Source organism: Anolis sagrei, chromosome 2, assembly GCF_037176765.1.
Source record: "Anolis sagrei isolate rAnoSag1 chromosome 2, rAnoSag1.mat, whole genome shotgun sequence".
NCBI lineage: Eukaryota > Metazoa > Chordata > Lepidosauria > Squamata > Dactyloidae > Anolis > Anolis sagrei.
In genome coordinates, this window is record NC_090022.1 from 163,773,593 (window position 1) to 163,792,447 (window position 18,855).

The following is an 18,855-nucleotide window of genomic DNA, read 5'->3' on the forward strand; positions in this document are numbered from 1 at the left end:
CACCTAAAGAATATATGAGCGATGCTGTTCACCCCAAAATATGAGGCCATCAGAAGGAAGAGGGAGTATGGTTACTGAACCAACTGTATTTTTAAATATCTCTTTATGTAATTGTTGAAATAGATCCCACTGATTATATAAGAAAATCAAGGGAGATTAGATCAAAGAAAAAGGTAGGAACTGGGAAACACTAGAACTGAGAGACTTAAAATGCTTCTTCAAATGAATTCTGCTGCCACCATTTCAATATTAATCAGGCTGAAGTAATATTGAGAGTTTGTTCTGTGACACACACTGTGCCACTATAGTTTCTAAGAAGCTGCTGTGAAGCTGACTTTAATAATACTTTGATCACAAAGGTATTCACACTGAGGCTGGTATAAGTTGAATAAAAGAACAAGGTTTATTTAACAGGCTTGAAATATTCAGGTTCAAATGCTTAATGCTTTCAGTAAAATACTGGCATAAAAAGCTTGTGGTTGCATTAGAGTCAAAATCTTAAAATCTTCTGGGTTACAAGTCTTCAAAGTTCCACCACAGAAAATTACTTCAGGAAATGAATCTCTGAAAGTAACTCCCAAAAATTCCCCTTTAGGAATCTAGCCAAAAATACCTTGAACTAGATTTCCTTAGGAATCGAACAGACCACTAACGGGGTACTGCTCCACAACAGTACTCTAGCTATCTCCTAAATAGCTACTCTGAATACTTCACAAAAGACTAACCCAGTCTTCTTCTCTAAACCCAAACTCGCTCTTACTAACACCAACACTACTTCTCTCTAACAGCTCCAAACCCTAACTGACTCACTGAGACAAGCCTCTGTTTTAAAAGGACACTTCTTTCCTCTAGACCTCTTAGGCTCTGCCCCCATTTTCCTAGCCAATCCTAGCCTCTTATTTTCCCTCTAAGGCTTGAACATGCCCCCTCAAGGCAACCTAACTAAAATGGCTTCTCCCTGTCTCCCTTTCCTGTCTCCCTTTCCTAAAATGGACACCATGGCTTCGCCAGGCCCACTCCCTTTAGGCGTCAGGGAGCCAGCTAAGGTAAGGGATTCATTACACCCCTCCTACAACTTAACAGAAACGATAAAGGAAGCTGCATTCCAGAACATACATACAGGAAACAGTAAGCAACAGGATCATAGATAAACATTACTAGAGGTGGCTTGAAGAAGGTTGTTGTTCCCAACAGTTTAAGCACTTGTTAGAGTTTAGAGTGGGGTATAAATAAACATAATAAGAATAATAACAACATATGCTTTTCTATAAGCATCTTAGGCCCCTTCTACACTGCCATATAATCCAGATAATCAAATTAGGTAATCTACATTATCTGCCTTGAACTGGATTATCTGAGACTACACTGCCATATAATCCAGTTCAAAGCAGATCAACCGGGTTTTATACAGTTGTGTACAAGGGGCCTAAGTCTCACTCTGGGGGTTAGGGAAGCATGTTCCAACCTGCTTTGTGGCCATGGGATAGTCTGGGTGCTTGGGTACCTGGGGCAGCTATGTTCTCCAACAATCTGCTGAAACCCTTTGAGTAGAGGAACATGCTGTAAAATATTGTTATAATTTTTCATCAAGGAATCAAAATGGATCCAGGCCCAGCTCAGAACAGGAACCCTTAAGGGAGTTACACAATCCAGTGATTATTTCTGTTGTTGTTGTTGTTGTTGTTGTTGTTGTTGTTGTTGTTGTCCTGCTACTGTAATTGAGCAAGGCTGCAAGCTTTGCCATTCACTCCTGGATCCTTCCTGCTACTTCTAGGAGAAGAGCCTCCACTTCCAGAACAAGCTGGATGCCCTGCAAACTGAGATCTCACGCCTGCGCCATGAATTCCAAGAGCTGGAAAGCGTGGAGATTGAAGCACAAGATGCCCGCAATACAACTAGGGTAAATGGATCAGATGGGGTCGGGTATCATATGAAGGAAGAGTAGGATACATGTGATAAAGCCTTAGAAAGTTAGATAATTATCATTATCTAACTTTAATATATATATATTACCATTGATATTCTAGTATCTAAATGTTTAATACAGTGGTTCTCAACCTTTCTAATGCCGTGACCCCTTAATACAGTTCCCAATGTCGTGGTGACCCCCAACCATATTTTCGTTGCTACTTCATAGCGGTAATTTTGCTACTCTTATGAAGCATAATGAAAATATCTGATACACAGGATGTATTTTCATTGTTATAAATTTAACATATTTAAAGCATAGTGACTGATCACAAAACAATATGCTTGGGGAGTATGGACAATGGATGATGGGATTTGCAGTACCTTCAACCAATTTACCTCTGAGTTCCACAGACCACTGAGACCCCCACAAATTATAGACCTGGAACAAACTTAGCACAAAGAACCCCAATGACCAACAGAAAATATTGGAGGGGCTGGGAGGAATTGACAATGATTTATGGGAGATGTAGTTCACCTACATATGGAGAGCGCTGTGAACCCAAACGACTGTACATTTGGACCCAACTTGGCACAAATACTCAATATGCCCAAATTTGAACACTGGTGGAGGTTGTGGAAAACAGATCTTGACATTTGGGAATTGCAGTTGCTGGGATATATAGTTCCCCTACCATCAAAGAGCATTCTGAACTCCAACAACAATGGAATTGAACCAAACCTGGCATACAGAACTCTCATTACCAACAGAAAATACTGGAGAGGTTTGGGGAAAATAGACCTTGGCATTTGGGAGCTACTGGGATGTATAGCTCACCTAACACAAGAAGACAATGGATTCCCACCAATACAAAAAACACAAATCCACTAAAAGTTGTGGTACATAAATCACAATGGTTGATATTGCCTAACAGTTTGTATATTACAATATTCAACAAACGGCAAAATTAAATGGTATAGGCATAACCCAGTATATAATGAACAACAACCAGTTGTTTACAAAGATTACACATACATAACATAAAGAGTCTTTTGGTGTAAAGACAACTTGTCTTCAGGGCATAAGATACTGCCATAAAAAGCAATATCGACCATTGTGATTTATGTACCACAACTTTTAGTGAATTTGTGTTTTTTGTATGTATAGCTCACCTGCCATCAAAGAGCCCGGAAGGGTGTGCAGGGACTCGGCAGAAAGGCTACCCAAACGGCAAGGCCGTGCAGGCAGCCTCACGCCCTTCCAAACTCGGAAAGGCATGAGGACCGGGCAACCCTCCCTTGCCCGAACGACAAGGGTCGGCAGCCATTTTGGCATTTTTACCAAGGCAGCTTCACGACCCCCCCAAAATGGCACAATGACCCCTCTGGGGGTCGTGACCCCCCACGTTGAGAACCGCTGGTTTAATACCATTTTAATTATCTTATTCAATATTGGGTTTTAAACTTTGTTTTAACATTGTTTTTTGATACCCGGATGTGTGTGTAACCTGATGTTTGTACATGTATGTACATGTGCTTGTGCATGTGTGTGCACTCTGGCATTTGTACACCCTGTCACTTGTACCTTTTTGATACTGGTCATTGACCATAATAAATGTTTATATTATTATGTGATATGGGGCAGATCTGTCCAACATTTTAGACTTGCTATAGGAGGTGAAGAAGTGAAGTCCAGGATGACCCACCAATAGGTGAAACCATGCTGAATGAACTGGCAATGGATACTGTATATGTATATCTGGGGCATGTGGTAAAAAAAAAATAGAGAGCCAACATGTTGTACTTCCTTAAGCATTAGACTATGTGCGAATCACCAGAGCATTTCCAGTGTCTGTACAGCAATTTGCATTCTGTGGGACTGATTTTGCCCCACAATGTGGTTTATATTGGAGCTCAATGTTGCACATTAAGGACTTTCTTTCAGACTGTTTCACAGTGTTGCACATTTATTTATTTATTTATTTATTTATTTATTTGGTATGCTTGTATACCGCTAATATCTCAGCCTGTGCGGCGACTCATTGCGGTTTACAACATGTTAAAATATACAATGTTAAAAAATACAATTCACTTAAGCATATAAAAATTAAAATTAAGAATACATACAAAAAACATACGTAGTATTGGGCCACCAATACAGATCGGGACATCTCATAGTTAAAATCGTCATCCAATTCGTTGTCTTGATTGCTAATCCATGGTCAGATAAAACATCACGACGAAGGTCAATTGAAGACTTGCTCAAACATCCAGGTTTTTAGTTTTTTCCTAAATGCCATTAGCGAGGTCGCTGATCTTAATTCAGTAGGGAGGGCATTCCAAAGCCGGGGGGCCACCGCAGAAAAGGCCCTATCTCTCGTTCCCACGAGCCGCACCTGTGAAGCAGGTGGGATAGAGAGAAGGGCTTCTCCTGAAGATCTAAGGGTCCTGGTGGGCTGATAGGCCGAGATACGTTCGGATAGGTATGTAGGGCCAGAACCGTTTAGGGCTTTAAAGGTCAAAACCAGCACTTTGAATTGGGCTCGGTAGCTAATCGGTAGCCAGTGAAGCTGGTACAGCAGAGGAGTTGTGTGCTCCCTGCGCCCAGCCCCTGTTAATACCATGGCTGCCGCCCGTTGGACTAGTTGGAGCTTCCGGGCCGTCTTCAAAGGCAACCCCACGTAGAGAGCGTTGCAGTAATCAAGACGGGATGTAACCAGAGCGTGGACTACCATGGCCAAGTCAGACTTCCCAAGGTACGGTCGCAGTTGGCGCACGAGTCTTAACTGTGCGAATGCTCCCCTGGTCACCGCCGAAACCTGGGGCTCCAGGCTCAGCGATGAGTCCAGGATCACACCCAAACTGCGAACCTGTGTCTTCAGGGGGAGTGCGACCCCGTCTAACACAGGCTGTAACCCTATACCCTGTTCGGCCTTGCGACTGACCAGGAGCACCTCTGTCTTGTCTGGATTCAATTTCAATTTGTTCGCCCCCATCCAGACCGTCACAGCGGCCAAGCACCGGTTCAGGACCTCGACAGCCTCCTTAGTAGCGGGTGGGAAGGAGTGACAGAGCTGGACATCATCTGCGTACAGATGACACCGCACCCCGAAACTCCGGATGATCTCGCCCAGCGGCTTCATGTAGATGTTGAACAACATGGGGGACAGTATTGAACCCTGAGGAACCCCACAAAACAAAGGTTGTGGGGTAGAACAGGAGTCCCCCAGTGACACCTTCTGAGACCGACCCTCGAGGAATGACCGGAGCCACTGCAGAGCAGTACCTCCGAGACCCATTCCCGCGAGGCGTCCCAGAAGGATACCGTGGTCGACGGTATCGAAGGCCGCTGAGAGGTCGAGTAGCACCAACAGGGACACACTCCCCCTGTCGAGTTCCCGACGGAGATCATCCACTAAGGCGACCAAGGCTGTCTCGGTACCATGTCCCGGCCTAAAGCCAGACTGTGCCGGATCTAGATAATCCGTGTCTACCAAGAATGCCTGGAGTTGTGAGGCCACCACACGTTCCATGACTTTGCCCAAAAAGGGAAGATTGGAAACAGGCCGATAGTTTACCAATTGAGTGGGGTCCAGTGATGGCTTCTTCAACAGCGGTTTTATTACAGCTTGCTTTAAGCTGGCTGGAAAAATGCCTTCCCGAAGGGAGGCATTAACCACCACCTTAACCCACTCGGCCAATCCCCCTCTGGCCTCCTTTAGAAGCCAGGATGGGCAGGGGTCTAGGATGCATGTGGTAGCTCTCATTCCTCCAAGCACCTTGTCCACATCCTCGGATTGAACCAATTGAAATGAATCCATCAAAATCGGACAAGCAGATGCTCGTGTTATATCCTCAGAGACTGCCGTTAATGGCCTTCTTTCTCCAACATTGCTTATGTTTAAGTTAAAGCACATTACAGCACTTTTGAGGCGTTCATTATCTAACCACTGCAGTTCGAAGCTTTAAACTGCTTTAAATGATCAGTGCAGATGGGGCCATACTTAGATAATATACAATTTACAAAAAAATTCAAAAGAGCATAAAGGTTTTCTGAATTCATTGATCAGCTTTACAGAAAAAATGACTTTTTTAAAGAAAAAAAGGAAAAAAGCATCATGGATTGATGGACTTCCAAACGATTTCTATAAGTGGGTTGTTGTAGGTTTTTTCGGGCTATATGGCCATGGTCTAGAGGCATTCTCTCCTGACGTTTCGCCTGCATCTATGGCAAGCATCCTCAGAAATGTCTTATAGAAATAGTTCTATAGCTAATGGCTAATTTAGGTTTATGCTTTTTTTGTAGAGATAGTTTTAAAACATTATCATATTAGACAGAATTCCTCTTTAAAGTCATAAAATAAAAGCTGAAATCTTTTGTATACTAAGCAATGCACAGACCAGGAACTCTTTGCTTGTGTATCACATGCCTGTAATGGACCAAATAGCAAATTGGGCATATTTACAACAGGAAAACAGTAGAGCCTGGTGTCTTAGTCAAAAATTGTTAGGAAGTTTTCAGGAAGCAGAACAATCTAGCACTCACAGAAATCTAGGCTGGTATCTCACCACCTCTGCAGGCTTATCTGGTTGTCCAAACAATATCTGAGAGTAATGCAAATGCTCACAGTATGCCCCAGTGTAGAGCTGTCAAGGTCAGGGCAGTATCTCACCTTCTCTTTTCCTTGCAACTGCAGGAGCAGCTCCAGACTCAAGAGGAAACCATTTATCGAGAACGAAAGGCCCGCGATAAGAAGCTGAAGGACCTCAAGAAGCAGATAGAGGAAAAAAGAGCACAGAATGAACGTGCGGAAAGACGGGTATCGTAGGATCATCTGCTTTGCCCACTCTTTCTCTTCAAGCTGGCTACAGGTTGAGAGGAGAGTTTTACAATTTGACTGTTTTGGATTACAGCTCATAGATTCAATATGAGAGATTCTCGGAGCTGTAGTCCAAGAAAGTAATTTCTCCAAGCTCTTTTCAAGGGGATATTTTCTCTGCCAGGCCTCCTTTAACACACATATTGAGCATGCACAAATAATGCATCTACACTTTAAAAAATGCAGTTTGATGCCACTTTAACTGTTATGGTTCAATGCTGTGGAATCTTGGAGTTGTAGTTTGCTGAGGATAAAAGGCTAAAAAAAACTCCTATAAAACTACTGTTACTTTTACAGTGAGATTTGGTAGTTAAAGTGGTGTCAAATTCCATTAATGCTTTAGTGGAAATGCACCTAAATATTTGTATTTGTTTGGAAACTAACTACCAGGATTATGACTTTGAGAGGTTTAATACCTCTTTAAGGTAAAAGGTAAAGTTGGCCCCTGACATTAAGTCCAGTCATGTCTGACTCTGGGGTGTGGTGCTCATCTCCATTTCTAAGCTGAAGAGCCAGCGTTGTCCATAGACACCTCCAAGGTCATGTGGCCAGCATGACCACATGGAGCGCCGTTACCTTCCCGCCGGAGCAGTACCTATTGATCTACTCACATTTGCATGTTTTCGAACTGCTAGGTTGGCAGAAGCTAGGGCTGACAGCGGAAGCTCATGCTGCTCCCCGGAATCGAACCTGCGACCTTTCGATCAACAAGCTCAGCAGCTCAATGCTTTAACACACTGCGCCTACCTCTTTAGCAGAATGGTTTTAAAGTGACTATTATAGGCTAGTTTTAATGTGACTACTAGTGTCTGTATAATGGATCCCCGATGTACTATATCAATATATCACCAAGTATCTCACCGCCGGATACCAATTATAAAGGATTATAAGTAATATCACCCCAGTGGACACCAGTAAGAAGGAAAATATCACAACTAGTGATGTGAGGCTGGAGTCTTATAGATAATATGTCTAGGCAGGATAGTTCTTCCCCCAAAGTTACACTTTTTCCTCAAAAATCCTACCCCTGTGCCTCCAATTTGGTAGCGAGTTGTAGATAGATGTAATGATAGAGTGAACATGGCTTGTCTTTTAATCTTCTTTTGGTTTAAAGCTGTCACCAACCCAAGTTGCCTTAGGATTTTAAAATGAGTTTTTGAGGTAAACCTTTCCCACTTCTGCCAACACTGCTCTTCCCTTAGCTCCCAGAATGATTATTTGGATAAGAGACCTTTCTGTAGTATCAGGATGTTAAAGTTACTGGAATTATCATAAAGGATCAATGATAGATTGAGGAACGATAGAGACTTTGTTGAAAGTTAAATAGAAAAATATTTATTTATAAAAACAGACAATTAACTACTTCAGAGAGGTACAAAACGCTTGACTTGTTGCAAAAGTATTACAGCTTGATGGTTGCTTGAAATAAGTTTCTTCACTTAGTTACATACAGAGCGAATCAAACAGATCTAGCTGCTAGTAACAAAAATCCCTCACTCTACTTCAGAGAAATAGTAATGAGTTTCTGACTAACCTATCCCAGGTAGTCCCCTGAGTTATCAGCTAACTCTTCCCAGGGTTCTTCCTGCTAACTAACTCAGCCTAGAGAGCTAATCTCTTGTGCTATCTCCCACAAGAAATCAGGTTGCTGCCTGACCTTTCCTGTCAGCTAATCAACCTTGTCTGACACAGACACTCTCTCCCTGAAAACCTAGTTTCCAAAAACACTTCTCCCACCAGCTCCCAGTTCTCCACTCCACAGAAGCTGAAATCCTTTCCCTCCTCAGACTTGGCTCCTCCCACTTGCTCTAGCCAATCCCAGGAGACCTCAAACACCTCCCATCTTCTATCTATCCTCACTCAAGATGGCTGCTTCCCTGGTTTACACTCTCAAAATGGAGGTTTGCCATACTGTTATCCAGGCTTCCCTTCCAGCCTACTAGGTAAGATTCACTACAGTCTGCACCTCATTTTCATGAGGTCCATAACACAGAATTTCCCATCGTGGTCAACTGTGAATCACACATATGGTAGTTTCTGCGCCTGAGCAGACAGCTTCGGAACTGCTTTAGATTTGAAAACTTTGGTGGTTGGCCTCGCCCACTCTCCCCTTGTGAGTATAAGTAGCAGGTGGGCAGGCCACCGCCTCAGTTCTTTTGATCCACTGCTCTGTCAGCAGCTAAAGAACTTTCTCTTCGACTAGCATATTGCACTGCCTGGTTTTTTGACATGGACTGCCTATGGTTGCTTCAAATATCTCCTCTCCTTGACCTGGACTGAATTTGGCTAACTATTAACTCTCTCCCCCTGACTTTGTCGTTTTTGGAGTTATGGCGGCTACTTCAGCCAGTTATTCTGACAATGATGGCCACTCATTATGCCTTCTTTGCTTGGGGGACGGGCATCTGACCCAGTCTTGCCCAATTTGTATGGCGTTTACGCCTCAGACAAGAAAGAATAGAGTGTTGAGGCTGAAGGCCGCACTCTACGAGCTCTCCCTCCTCCTCACTAAACATCCGATGGCTGCCTTACTCTCCTCAGGGGCAAAAGACTTGACTGTAATGGCGCCCGAAGCCACTGCACCTTTGACGCCAAAAAAGAAATCAAAAAGGGCTAGGGCCCTGAATCCCCGTCATGGTGGCGAAGGCTCTCTAGAGCCGTTGGGAAGGCAGGGGCTTCTACTGCTTCAGTGCAGCCAACGGGGGCTCCTTTTGTGACAGGGACAGAGCTCCCCGAAGCCAGCCACTTCCGAGGGGCAACCTATCGGCCCAGCCGAGCTTCAAACCCCACAGGAGCTGGCAAATGGGTCTGTTTCCCTGATGCGGCGCTTCCAGGACCAACTATTTTGGCAAAAGAAAAGTTCAGGTTTCACCATTCCTTCCCCAACCATTCTGCCAGTGAAAATCACACATCCCATATTGCAGTTTGCCTTAGGAAAAGTTCCCATTACAGATTGGGTCTCCCTTATCTAAAATGCTTGTGACATGACCCGTAGTCATGCCATATGACCGTTATATATACTTCACAGAAAGTATTTCACAGAAAGTATTTCACAGAAAGAGCTGTGGGAGGTACTGAAACTCTTCTATAGCAGCTGGAAATCCTGTGTAACATCTTTCTATCATAGACATATGCTAGCATTGGAGATTTTGCAAATATCATTGAACTTGGTTACGAACCTGGTCTTTCAGAATGAAAACTCACATTCATAGAATTCTTAATTCTGTCCACAAGCTCTGAAGGACAGGAAAACTCCAGCTCTGAGGCTCAGTTGTTTGAAGGAGTTGCCTATCTGACCCACAGTCTTTTTCTAGTCTCTTTTCCCTCCAGGGCTGATTTATTTCCAATCAGTGATCAAAGACAACAGGGAGGATGTTCCTGCTCAGTGCTAAAGGCAGGCTGAAACCCTGTTGTGTCTTCCTCAGATAAAATGAGACAAAAGGAGATTTTAAGGGATTTAACCATTAAACCTAGTGCTTTTCTACATAGATTTTAAATACTTTCTGACTAGACATGTCTAAAATGTTTAGACTTGGGTGTATTCCCAAGCAAATTGAGCTGAATTCCATCAAACCACAGATACTTTGTTTTGGTCCTGACTCTTATGTCCTTAATCTCCTTCTTCTATTACAACTCAAGCCCTAAGAACAAAAGAGAAAGGTTCAGCTATGATAAAAAGGCCCAAAACAAAAAGACCTTCATTAGCTTTAATGGAACGATATAAAAGGAGATTTCTTCCTTTCACAAGCATGGGATCATAATTTTGGCCACTTCAGTCTTCCTATTTCCTGTACTTTGGTCCTTTCACACTATATGCTGATGACAACATTGTCTGTGCGCATTCAGAAGATCTACAAGCCACTCCAAACACCTTCGCAGAAGCATACGAGAAGCTCAAACATCAAGAAAACCAAAGTGCTCTTCCAGCAGTCACCAGCCAATCCCTTTCCAATGCCAGAGATACAGCTTAATGGTGTAACATCCATTTTCTGGCAATTCATGTTCTAAGCATTGAAAACCCCCTTGCCGATCATCTCAGCCAAACTGCACCAGCCAACCACGAGTAGCCTCACCATTCGCAGGAGGCATAATCCCTCTTCTGGAGATGGGGAACCCCACATGTAGACATGTTTGCATCCCTGGACAATGCAAAATGCCAATTGTATGGTACACAACACACAAGGCAACAGGGTATCTTGGAGATGTCTTTGTGCTTGACTGGACACAGTCACTTCTCTACATATTTCCACCCCTCCCTCTGTTGACCAGGGTCATGTCCAGACAGAATGGGTCAACTGCATCTTGGTCACGCCGTGGTGACCGTGGCAGCCATGTTTTGCCATGCTCCCGCATTTGTCCAACAGGCAGTTTGTTCAACTCGCACTCAGACTGGATCTTATGACATGTCACAGTGGTCAGATTCTCCACTTGGAGGTCAAGCACCTCAATCTGACAGCCTGGCAGATCAGGCCCCAAGCCTGTTACAGCCAGTGAGAGCAATCTTGGAACTTGCGCATAAGCCTTCCTATGTGGTCCTATGTGTATAAGTGGAATCATTTTGCTGCCTTTCTTCAGGACCAGGGGAATCGGTCCCTTCACAGTGCACAACTCATGCCTTCTGGAGTTTCTGCTCTCTTTCTAGTGCCAGACTCTCCCTGTCATCACTTAAGTGCTATCTTGCTGCCACCTCCTCTAACAGGAGGAGGTGGCAGCAGGTCTCCCATCTTGCAACAGGTCTCCCATCTTGCTTTACAGACCCCTTGGTCAAGACTTTTCTGCAAGGCTACAAAACCTTTAGGCTCCCGAAAACTCTGGTAACCTCCTCCTGGCACTTGCGAAACCACCCTTTGAGCCCATGTCACCTGCATACATGTCACATCTCTCGTGGAAAACTGCCTTTCTTTTGGCCATCACTTCAGCTTGCCATGCCAGTGAGCTCTGTGCCCTCCAGATCAATGAGCCATACTTCCAGCTCCACAAGGACAAGGTAGTCTTCCGATCAGATATTTCTTTTCTCCCTAAGGTTGCATCCCAATTCCACATGTGCTAGGACATGGTCCTTCCTGCATTCTTTCAAGATCCATCTGCCACTTGAATGCTCCTTGCATATCCTGGATGTCAATAGAGCCCTCACCTTCTATGTTCACAGAACAGCTGCACTGAGGAAATCACCCAGGCTGTTCCTTAAGTTCTGCAAGGACGCCACTGGCCTCCTGATATCTACCCAGAGGCTGTCATCATGGCTTGTGTTGGCAATTCGGTTGGCTTACCAACTAGCCATATGGGACATACCTGTGCAAGTGAAGGCTCACCTCACCGGATCAGTTGTGGCATCAATGGCATTCCTCAAGGCTGTTCCCCAGGAGGACATCATTTGGGCAGCCATTTGGGCTGCCCCTCACACTTTTGTTACCCACTACACATTGGATATCCTCTCTAAGAGCTGTCTTGTTTTCCTCAGTGGCATGACACCTACCATTCCATGGAGATAGCTTGCCACTCTACAATAGGTGCTTATTTTACAGAGACCATGAAGAAGAATCTTATTTATTTCATGCATTTCTACCCCACCCTTCTCCCCCCGAAGGGGGAATCGGGGCAGCCTGTATCTGTGTTTCTTCAAGTGGTCATGGGTGAAATCTGCACATCCCACCTATTCTCCCTGCTTCTGTCATGCTTTGGTTTATGGCTGTTGCTTTGTAACACAGGAACTGAGGCTACAGCCCTTCCACTCTAGCTATATCCTGTGGGGAGGGTGGGCAGGGCTGCAGCCCTATAACTTCAAGAGTTTTCTAGAAATATTTCAACTCAGTTGGGCAGATGCAGGAAACTACCATAGACGTGAATTTCACAGATGACCACTCGAAGAAACATGGTTACAGGTAAGTAACCATTCATTGTATTGTCAAAGGCTTTCATGGCCGCAATCACTGGGTTGTTGTAGGTTTTTTCGGGATATATGGCCATGCTCTAGAGGCATTTTCTCCTGACGTTTCGCCTGCATCTATGGCAAGCATCCTCAGAGGTAGTGAGGTCTGCTGGAAGTAAGAAAAAGGGTTTATATATCTGTGGAATGACCAGGGTGTGAATGTTTCAACTGACCACCTTGATTAGCATTTAATGGCTTGGAAGTGCCTGGGGGAAATCAACCTGGACACAGCATTTTATTTGAGAACACAGAAATGCTGGACCACTCTCACAACCACCATGTCAGATTACACAGAGAAGCCATTGAAATCAACAAGCATGTGGACAATTTCAACAGAAAGGAAGAAACCATGAAAATGAACAAATCTGGCTACCAGTATTAAAAAACTCAAAAGTTACAACAGCAAAACAACAGAGAGTAAACAATCAGTCACATCAAATAACCTCTCAACAAAAGATTCCCCCCAGGCACTTCCAAGTCATTAAATGCTAATCAAGGTGGTCAGTTGAAACATTCACACCTAGCTCCAGCAGACAAAAGTCCTTTGTCCCACCCTGGTCATTCCACAGATATATAAACCCATTTTCCTACTTCCAACAGACCTCACTACCTCTGAGGATGCTTGCCATAGATGCAGGCGAAACGTCAGGAGAAAATGCCTCTAGACCATGGCCATATAGCCCGAAAAAACCTTCAACAACCCAGCCATTCCTTATTTCCCTTCTTTTTCTCCAACTGCATCCATTGCTTGAAGAAAATCTTATTTCTTTTTGTTATTGAAAGATTGGATCTTTGTCTATGTGCAGAGTTTGGCTTGCAGTAGGATGGAACAGGGAGAGAGCAAATGTTGACTCTGTCATTTTATATAAGAGACACTATTTTACTACACCTTTGTTCATGGTGGGATTTGAGCATCCATGTGTTTTGGTATCTGCGGGTTCTGAAAACAAACCACAGCAGATCCTGAGGGCCTCTTGTGTTTTACTTAAGGGGTTTGCTTTTTATGTACTCGGAACTTAGGTGTGCACTAATTGTTTTTGCTCTGGTGCAGTTGATCCTCTGCATTTATGGATTGAATCATCCAATGTTCCAAAAAGATTTATATACCTTTTTATATATATCCCTCTACGTGGGGTTGCCTTTGAAGACGGCTCGGAAGCTCCAACTAGTCCAACGGGCGGCAGCCATGGTACTAACAGGTGCAGGACGCAGGGAGCATACAACTCCTCTGCTGTACCAGCTCCACTGGCTGCCGATTAGCTACCGAGCCCAATTCAAAGTGCTGGCATTAGCCTTTAAAGCCCTAAACGGTTCTGGCCCAACTTACCTATCCAAACGTATCTCGGCCTATCAGCCCACCAGGACCCTTAGATCTTCGGGGGAGGCCCTGCTCTCCATCCCGCCTGCTTCACAGGTGCGGCTGGCGGGTACGAGAGACAGGGCCTTTTCTGTGGTGGCCCCGCGGCTATGGAACGCCCTGCCCTTGGAGGTAAGATCAGCCCCTTCATTGATGGCATTCCGAAGAGCATTGAAGACCTGGATGTTCAAGCAGGCATTTGGATAACTCAATGCAAGAATGGTAACTGACTAAAGGACTGGCAATATGACGACGAATAGGATCATGTTTTAGTCAAGAGCTGAATTGGATTGGTATTGATGTATAAATTGTGTTTTATGTTTTATATGCTTTTAATTGTATATTGTTAACTGTTATTTTATGCTGTAAACCGCGTTGAGTCGCCGGCCAGGCTGAGAAACGGCGGTATATAAGTATTTAAATATAAATATAATATTAAATAATAATAATAATATAAAACTTACTTGCAGAAAAAGAGCTAACAGGTTGAAAAAAAGTTTAGGAAACTCTGATCTAGGTAAAGGTAAAGGTAGTCCCTTGACATTAAGTCCAGTCATGTCTGACTCTGGGGTGTGGTGCTCATCTCCATTTCTAAGCCGAAGAGCCAGCATTGTCCGTAGACACCTCCAAGGTCATGTGGCCGGCATGACTGCATGGAGCGCTGTTACCTTTCCGCCGGAGCAGTACCTATTGATCTACTCACATTTGCATGTTTTTGAACTGCTAGGTTGGCAGAAGCTAGGGCTGACAGCGGAAGCTCACGCCGCTCCCCGGAATCGAACCTGCGACCTTTCGATCAACAAGCTCAGCAGCTCAGTGCTTTAACCCACTGCGCCACCGGGGGCTCTGATCTAGGCAATATATATTATATGATGAAAGAGAATTAGGATCTACAAACTTTGAGCTGGTCCTAATGATGGAGCCATTTGTAGAGGAAAACATTACATCAGTAGGCTAAATAGGTAGATAGGTCTGCCAGGGTAAATGCTGAAAAGGGTTCCTGTACAATTAAAGGTAAGGGAGAATTTTGGCAACCAACAACAACAACTTTATTACGGTCCATAGACCCATCAGTAAAACCAACAGTCATTATAAAGTCAGGTAACAAGCAACCCCTGCTGAAACCCCCTTTTGTGATAAAAAATTTTTTTGTTGTGTCAGGAGCGACTTGAGAAACTGCAAGTCACTTCTGGTGTGAGAGAATTGGCCATCTGCAAGGACGTTGCCCAGGGGACGCCCAGATGATTTGATGTTTTTATCATCCTTGTGGGAGGCTTCTCTCATGTCCCCGCTTGGAGAGCTGGAGCTGACAGAGGGAGCTCACCCGCCTCTCCCCGGATTCGAACCTACGACATGTCGGTCTTGAATCCTGCCAGCACAGGGGCTTAACCCACTGCGCCACCGGGGGCAGTGGGAATCCTCCCTGGTTTTCACTCTGGCAAGCCTTATAGGTCTGAAGGTTGCATAAACCTTTTACCAGAGTTCAAAGACTGAACACACCCCGCATGATCAACCTCTATTTTTTAAAAACTTATAATAACTTGGAAACCCCCTCCCCCCAAACTATCAAGAAGTTAAATGGAAGTAAATTTCAGTTTTGAAAAAAAAAAACCAGTCACATTGGTTTTAAATTGTTCAATTGTGGAAGTATGTGGGAGGCATTTGGGGAAAAAGGTGATGAAGCTCGGGAGCTGCCAAAACAGCCTGTAGGTCCACCTGCAACTACAGGTTGCATTTTCCCCACCTCCTGTCTTAAAACAGTCACTTGTTAAAGTGTTCCATTTTTTCTTGTAGTCTCAAAAGGATCGTGTCCCATTTGGAGCTGAAGAGCTGCTCAGAGAACCCACGCAGAGAAAAGCAAGCATCCTGAAGAACAAACAAGCCTTGTTCACTGCATCAGAGGCCTTTGAGAAGATTCGAGCCACCACTGGTGTCGCAGACGCAGATGTAAGAGCTTTGCCCCCATCTATTCCTCTTGCCTGTTGAATCTTTGTCTCATTTGCAAAAGATATTAGATTACAGCCAGCACCACACCCCCAGCCACTCTCAGAATGAGATGCTGATATCTTGTTCCTCAGTCTGTTGTCCTTGGGAGCATTGCCATGCAGAACAGGATGAAAGTGATGTGTAAGGGCAGTTTCAGACAGGCCCTATATCCCAGGTTTTCTGTTTTAAACTACATTATATAAGTCCCAACTTCCAGATAATCTGGGATAAACAGAAAACCTGGGATCAGATCCTGGGATATAGGGCCTGTCTGGAAGGGTCCCTAGAAAAAATATCTGACCTGCTTTGCCTTCATCAAAACAGATTCCTGACAATCTGGCCAGGCCTAATATAGTATTAAAACTCCCAATTCTGCATATATGTACCGTATATACTCGAGTATAAGCCAACCCGAATATAAGCCGAGGCACTTAATTTTACCACAAAAAACTGGGAAAATGTATTGACTTCTCAAGTGGGACATTTGGGATGTCTATGCACAGCTGGACCTAGAGAGCATAGGTAGGTCTTCAGCCACAAATTTTTTAGCTTCCCACAAAAGGAATACTCATTTAGAGCACTACCTAACTATTCCACTTCCACTACCCTTAAGAAGACTATATACTAGGGCTAGGTTTGAACAACTCGGTACTATGGTGCACCACCGGGTGCTACTGTAACATCCCAAGAAGTGAGAGATTCTGTGTATGAGGAGAACAAACAGTGGAAGATATTGGACATTTCTTAATTGACTATCCAGCATATACTGAACTGCGAGACAGATATTTACATCCAATATTATCCAACTGCAGGTCCCCCAACAGAAATGATATTCTAACATCCCTCTTGCAAGGGCAGAAAGGATCCAGCATAATCAGAGTAAGCCTTTTTATTCTGAAAGCTATTAAGAAAAGAGCAGATTTCCTGGAAGAAGAACCAGGAAAATAAGATTCTGACTATAAATAGAAGGTCAGCTGCTGTCCTCACCTTTTTGCCTTGTTTTTTACTCATGTTCTATTTTGAAATGGTCATATGACTGATCAAATAAATTATTATTATTATTATTATTATTATTATTATTATTATTATATTTTTATTGACTTGAGTATAAGCCGAGGGTGAGAAGTGCAGAAGCTGCTAGTAAATTTCAAAATAAAAATAGATACCAATAAAATTATATTAATTTAGGCATTAGTAGGTTACATGTTTTTGAATATTTACATAAAACTGTAATTCAAGATAAGACTGTCCAACTCTGATTAAACCATTATTCTAACTACCTTCAATGTAAATACGCTTACCTGTCCTCCAATAATAATAAATAGAGTAAAATAATAATAATAATAGAGTAAAATAATAAATGTAACAATAACAATAATAAATAGAGTAAAATAATAAATGTAATAATAACAACAATAATAAAATAATAAATGTAATAATAATAATAACAAAGTAAAATAATAAATAACATTGACTCGAGTATAAGCTGGGAGAGACTTTTTCAGCCTAAAAAAAGGACTGAAAAACTAGGCTTATATTCGAGTATATATAGTATTTGGAAGTAAATTCTGGAAGTACTTACTTACTTCTGAGTCCACAAACTTTGGACAGGGCTGTCCACCTATTTTAAGAAAAAAAAACAGTTCATGTTCCCACAATATCAGTTCTGTAAAAGGTCTTTACAAATTGTCTTAAAGCTGACCTGTTTGTACCCACAAATTCTGGAGGAAGAGTAGGCTGTTCTTGAGGAAAGGTGTCATGGTGCCATGAACCCAGTAGCCCAAATTTACCCCCAGTATTCTCCATTAAAAACGAAAGGCCACTTACTCAGAATATGCCATTGTAAATTCTTGCTCATTCTCCTTTGAGGCAGGGATGGAGTGTAGGGAGGGCTTTGTAAGGTTTTTTTTTAATAATAATAATAACAACACTTTATTTGTACTCCGCTACCATCTCCCCTTGGGACTCGGTGCAGCTTACATGAGGCTGAGCCCGAATACAACAATACAAGCAGAACAACAACAGTACAAGAAATTAAAATAAAACATAGACAATAAAATATACAACATTATCAATGAGACAACACGCAATTAAAAACAGTGGGAAGGCCACATGTAAAGTTAAAATGGAAATAATGCTGGGACATGGACGAAAGGTGATAGTGGCGTTTGTGGAACGGCATACGAGCAGATCTAAAAAGTGTAAAGTGCTTTGAAGGACAAAGTGCTATGGGATCATTATTCCGAGAAGGCACACTGGAACGACTACGTCTTCAAGCTCCTCCTAAAGACTGCCAAGGTTGGGGCCTATCTGATGTCTTTAGGGAGTGAGTTCCAGAGTCGAGGGGCCACCACCAAAAAGGCCCTCTCTCTCGTCCCCACCAACCGCGCCTGCGAGGCTGGTGGGATCGAGAGCAGGGCCTCCCCGGATGATCGGAGGGATCGTGTGGGTTCATATACAAAGATGCGGTCACGCAGGTAGGCGGCAGGGGTGGCTCAACCCATTACGCAAAGTAAGTATTTGCGGTATACTTGATTTTGCCCAGGGGCGCTCTTGAGGCACTCTTGGGGGAAAATAGACCTTGACATATGCGAGTTGTATTTACTGGGATGTATAGTTCACCTACAATCAAAGAGCATTCTGAACTCCACCAATGATGGAATTGAACCAAATATGGCACACAGAACTCCCACGATGACCAGAAAATATATATCAGTGATTGGTGTGTATGTTGGGGGGGGGGGGGGGATACTGTTTGCTAACCATTGAAAATTACCTAGGGCCGCCTCTAGTAG

General features: G+C 43.5%; 1 protein-coding gene across 3 annotated transcripts in view; it reads left to right on the forward strand.

The window, feature by feature from the left end:
- ODAD3 (outer dynein arm docking complex subunit 3) overlaps positions 1-18,855 on the forward strand; it is a 43,610-nt gene that overhangs the window by 10,939 nt on the left and 13,816 nt on the right. For all 3 annotated transcript variants that reach the window (XM_060763557.2, XM_060763555.2, XM_060763556.2), the window contains exons 6-8: positions 1,775-1,900; positions 6,606-6,728; positions 15,869-16,021. In XM_060763557.2, coding sequence (XP_060619540.1) covers positions 1,775-1,900; positions 6,606-6,728; positions 15,869-16,021 — 402 coding nt within the window. The remainder of the gene's footprint in view (positions 1-1,774; positions 1,901-6,605; positions 6,729-15,868; positions 16,022-18,855) is intronic.